Consider the following 4,676-nt stretch of genomic DNA (forward strand, 5'->3'; position numbering starts at 1 on the left):
GAGATAAAATTTGTTTAGAATTGTAGGTATAGCATTGAACCTATACTCCATAATTAAATTTGATCTTAGGCTCAATCTATTACCTCCAACTAAAAGATGACATAAATTCATATTTAAATTTTCATGATAGGGTAAAGGAAAATTGCTCATTTACACATCATATGATCATTACACATTTACATTAAAGCAACATAGAATCAATACATGCATTCATTAGGATAAATCTAGGTATTCATATTTTTCTTGATATGTTTGTAAAGTTTTGCAAATGATTAGAATAATAAAAAGGTTTGATTAAGGCACAAGTTGGGAAGCTATTTGACTTTCTTTCTTAAGATAGAAAGCTATTTATTACCATCCTCTTTTAGATTATTAGTTAAAAATATATTTTTAAACATATGATGCATTTGGTTTGAGCTTATAAGTTTGGGTTTATAATTGGGTAAAGTTGTAAAAGGGTGACAAATGTATTTCACATATTTTTTATTATTTTAAATTTATTATGATTTTAAAAATCTCAAAGAATAATTTCATATGTAAATGGCATTTTCCTAGATGAAAATTGATATTTTGATTTAATTAAAATTAAATTTGACTTTTCATATCTAAAGTATATTATTATTTTTATTCTAATTCAATATTGTACATGTAGCTATGAATATGGTTTAGAATTGTAAGTCTAATCTTGAACTCCATATTTGAAAATCAAATTTAATCTTTAAAGCCAAGTTGTTACCTCCTAACATAAGGGTGATATGTTCATATTAAAAATCTGCATATTAGGGTAAAGGGAAATAACCCTTTTTCATTTGGGGAGCTTATTTTCACATCATTATCATTACAAAGTTTGCATTATGTATATTTTGTTTTGGCATGATTAAATGTATACAAATTATTATATCAATCAAAAAATTAATTAAGGTACAAAGTGGGAAGTTAGTGGGCTTTCCTTCCTAATATAGGAAGTTCTATTGGTGCTTTTATTCTTGAGGTTATAAGTTTGGGTTCAATATTTCACAAAAGTTCAAGATCACACACACAATTGAATTATTAGATTAAACAATGAACACAACTAATTATCAGATAGAAGAATTTATCATATTTATCATTTAGTTATATAGATATAGCCTTCTTTCTTATTTTATTTATAAATATTTTTTTATAAGTACAAAAAGTAGTAAGCACTTTTTTTTTAATCTTTAGACTTTGTTCTAAGTTAGAAAAAACTAAATTTATTTATTCAAAAGAAATAAGTACCATTAGATTATATATAGTCTTCTTTCTAATTATATTTATTATTTTTTATTTTTTATAATGTAAAATAATAGTAAGCATTTCTCTTTTTTTTTATCAATCAAGGACCGAAGTTGAATATATTAAAAGATAGTAAATATATAATAAAAGTTTTTAACTAGTCTGAAAAATATTTCCCTATACCAAACCCTATCCAATCTTGCCAAAATCCATCTAGGGCATAAGCGAAATGTCATCAAAATTTACAGTCTTTCAAAAAACCAGAGAATTGAAAGAGTTTTAAAACTAAAACTATCTAAACTGAATATCTCAAAAGAAAATTGTCCAAATCCGACCATGAAGCATCATTCCCAAAATACAAAATATCAATGAGTATGAGAAGAAGGGCCTGGAGCAGTCGAGGTATCCACCAGGTGAACAATTATTGGAATTTGTCATCCAATCCAAGCAGGTTCTGGGGGAGGAAAGCATTCAATCACTTCCAAGGGTTTTGATCCAAGCCACACCATGAAATCTTTCAGGTAAGCTTTGTGTTCTACCAACCTTTACTCAGGAGGTAATTCTGTTAGACCATTAATTTCAAAATACCTCTTTATCTAGTTTTGATCAAAGAATTTTGATAACTGAAAAAGAGACCAAAGATAATTTGCATTTTCCTTGATAATAAATTTCCTTTCTTTCAAAGGCATCTCATCCTCTATATATAAAATGGGAAACCTTGGAGGTGGTTTACCATTTCTAATTGTGACATTAAAGTCCATAGGCATTGAAATTGTGAGATTTTCATCTATATTTTTCAAAACTTTTCTCAAATCTCCAAGCAAATCTTCCTTAAAAAGTTAAAAACCTTCTTGCATAATGCCTCTATTTTTTTTCTTCGGTAGACCTAAATGAAGGAGGGTGGAAACAAACACAATAGGTATTTCCATGTTCACCCTGTGTTTGTGGTTATTTCTAAGAAAATAATCTCCTAGGATGCGTTTAACTGCTCTAACTATGAAAAAATGCGAGACATTCATCACCTCCTTCATTATTTTATCTTTGATTTCTCCAATGAAGGCCATATGCCTTCTAGATGAAAGAATCCTAATGGGAGAATCCATACCACTACACTACCACCCAAACTTGCAAAAACCAAAGACCTCAAAGGACAACTATTCCAGTTGTAATTATGTACGAGCAGGAATAAGAATGAAAGCGATCGAAAAATTGTTGGAGAAGCTAAAGGACATTCAATTTTAGAAAAATCCCCAAGAAAAGACTCGACTTGAGGCAATTTGATGTGACTAGTACTTTCTAATCAATAATGCATCCTATCTAATACATGCGCTTATTTGTGGGTAAATTTTGTGGAGGTCCCCAACTTGGATCACTAAATTGTCGCACAACCACCTCAATCTGTCTTTTCATCCTATTTAGAATCTAGATAAGTTAAAAATTAGGATAAATACCAACACTGCTAAATTTTGTAAGGATCAGTGGCAAATCCAATGCTAAATCTTGGAGATCCTTTTCTTGATAAATTGTCAATTTGAGCCCCTTCTAGGAAAAGTCGCGACCTTATTTTGAAAAGTATTCCTCCACTTGTTCTAGCTTCTGACAAGAATTATTGTCAAGTTAGTTGAAGCATCATCCAATTTTCATCTTCATCAAATTGATCAATTAATGCAACCACCCACAAGGATGCCCAAGTATCAAAGCAACTGACCATATCACCAAAAAAATCCAACCGTTGAAAACTTAAATGATATATTTCTCATCCATTTGATCTTTTGATTCAAATGAGGAAATCAAAAAGGTTGACTTAGCTAGATTTTTCCCTTTTTTACAATACATTCCTAGAAGAGGATGATAAACCCACCAAAATTTAAAATATCTAACTGTTGAACCAACCATTCAAAATTTCTGACAAAGAAAAATTGAAGCCTTAAGTATTCCAAGCAACATTTCATACACCCAGAAATCCATGTGTTAGGATCTACAATACTTCACTTGACAACAACTAAATCTCTACCAAATAAAATAAATCTCCCCAATTTTATTTTTGCAATCCTAAATAATGAATTTAAGTTACAAAACAACTACATTTGAGTCTATCCGTTGAGCCAAATACTCAAAAAATCAGGAAAAAAGGGAGAATGAATCACTTTTTTCTTGAGTTTAAATCTCCCAAGTTCATGGAGATCTAATATATTTCTTGTTGAAGCCATCTGCTCCCCTTTTTGCTAAATGATCTACCATACCATTTACTTCTCTAAAATATGATTAATGGTAAAAGCTTGAAAGTTTTCGAGCAAGTCAATGGATATTCTTAAAAAGGAGTTGAGTCTCCAATTTGGGGTATTACCAATCCTTAAAGCATTGATAATTATAGGTGAGTCTCCTTCAATTTTCACTTTCTTAAGACCAAGTTCCCTACAGATAGCAAGACCTTCGATAGCAGCTTGAATTTCTGCAACATTATTAGTATCCTCTACTAAAACTTTATCTTGTTTAGCTTCAATCACTCCATTTGAAGAATGAATTATACATCCGACTCCAGAGGCTCCAGGGTTTCCTTGGGAAGCCCCATCAAAATTTAGTTTATACCATCCTTCTTTTTGTGGAATCCAAGCTGACAAAGCTCTTTGTTTTAATGCTTCCTCACCCCCTATCCCAACAAAGGGAGGAGTTTTTAGACTAAACCAACAACCCTTCATTTTTCCATCCCAACTAGAAAATTGTGACTTTTTTGACTTTTGGGATGAGAGTCTGTTGTTAACTACTTCCACAATGGCCACTTCAAGTTTATTCATGAAAGTCTCTAAAGACAACTTTTCCCCTTGGAAAATTCTTCCATTTCTTCCCTTCCAAAGCTCCCAAATTAAAATTGATGGTGAAGAAATCCATAATAAATTAAAGAGACTTGATGAGTAAGGATTAGACCAACTTTTGAATAAACTCAAGATGTCATTCAACAAAGATGTCATCCAACCTAGTTTGGCAAATAACCATTGCCAACATTTACAAGCAAAGAGGCATGACAACAAAATATGATTTATTGATTCTTCTGCATTCTCACATAGAACACTCATTGATGGGCCCAAATAGCCAATCTTCTTAAACCATTTTGTTGTTAATATTCTACGCTGCAAAGCTTCCCAAGCAAAAAAACTCGCTTTAGGAAGACATATTTTATCTCAGCAAAGAGAAACAGTGACCTCAGTTCTCTCAAAATTATTTTTTTCAACTATTGTTTTATAACTATCTCTTGAGTTATAATTTCCTGAATTTGCCCCTATTCGCATGATCGAGTCAAATCCTTCATTTAATACTAAAGATCTCTTTTGAAGAATGTCCATTAGAGTTATAATTTCTGTTCTATTAGTTGGTAAATCCTCTAAGCTTTTCCATTTCCAACCCATTAGGTAGTTCACATTTGC

General features: G+C 31.1%; 1 protein-coding gene across 1 annotated transcript; it reads right to left on the minus strand.

The window, feature by feature from the left end:
• Positions 1 to 3,500: 3,500 nt before the first annotated feature.
• On the minus strand, positions 3,501 to 4,049 carry LOC131857764 (uncharacterized). Its single transcript, XM_059210481.1, has one exon. The coding sequence runs from the start codon at positions 4,047 to 4,049 to the stop codon at positions 3,501 to 3,503; it is 549 nt and encodes a 182-aa protein (XP_059066464.1).
• Between the last annotated feature and the right edge of the window lie 627 nt (positions 4,050 to 4,676).

This window comes from Cryptomeria japonica, chromosome 8 (genome assembly GCF_030272615.1).
Source record: "Cryptomeria japonica chromosome 8, Sugi_1.0, whole genome shotgun sequence".
Classification (NCBI taxonomy): Eukaryota; Viridiplantae; Streptophyta; class Pinopsida; order Cupressales; family Cupressaceae; genus Cryptomeria; species Cryptomeria japonica.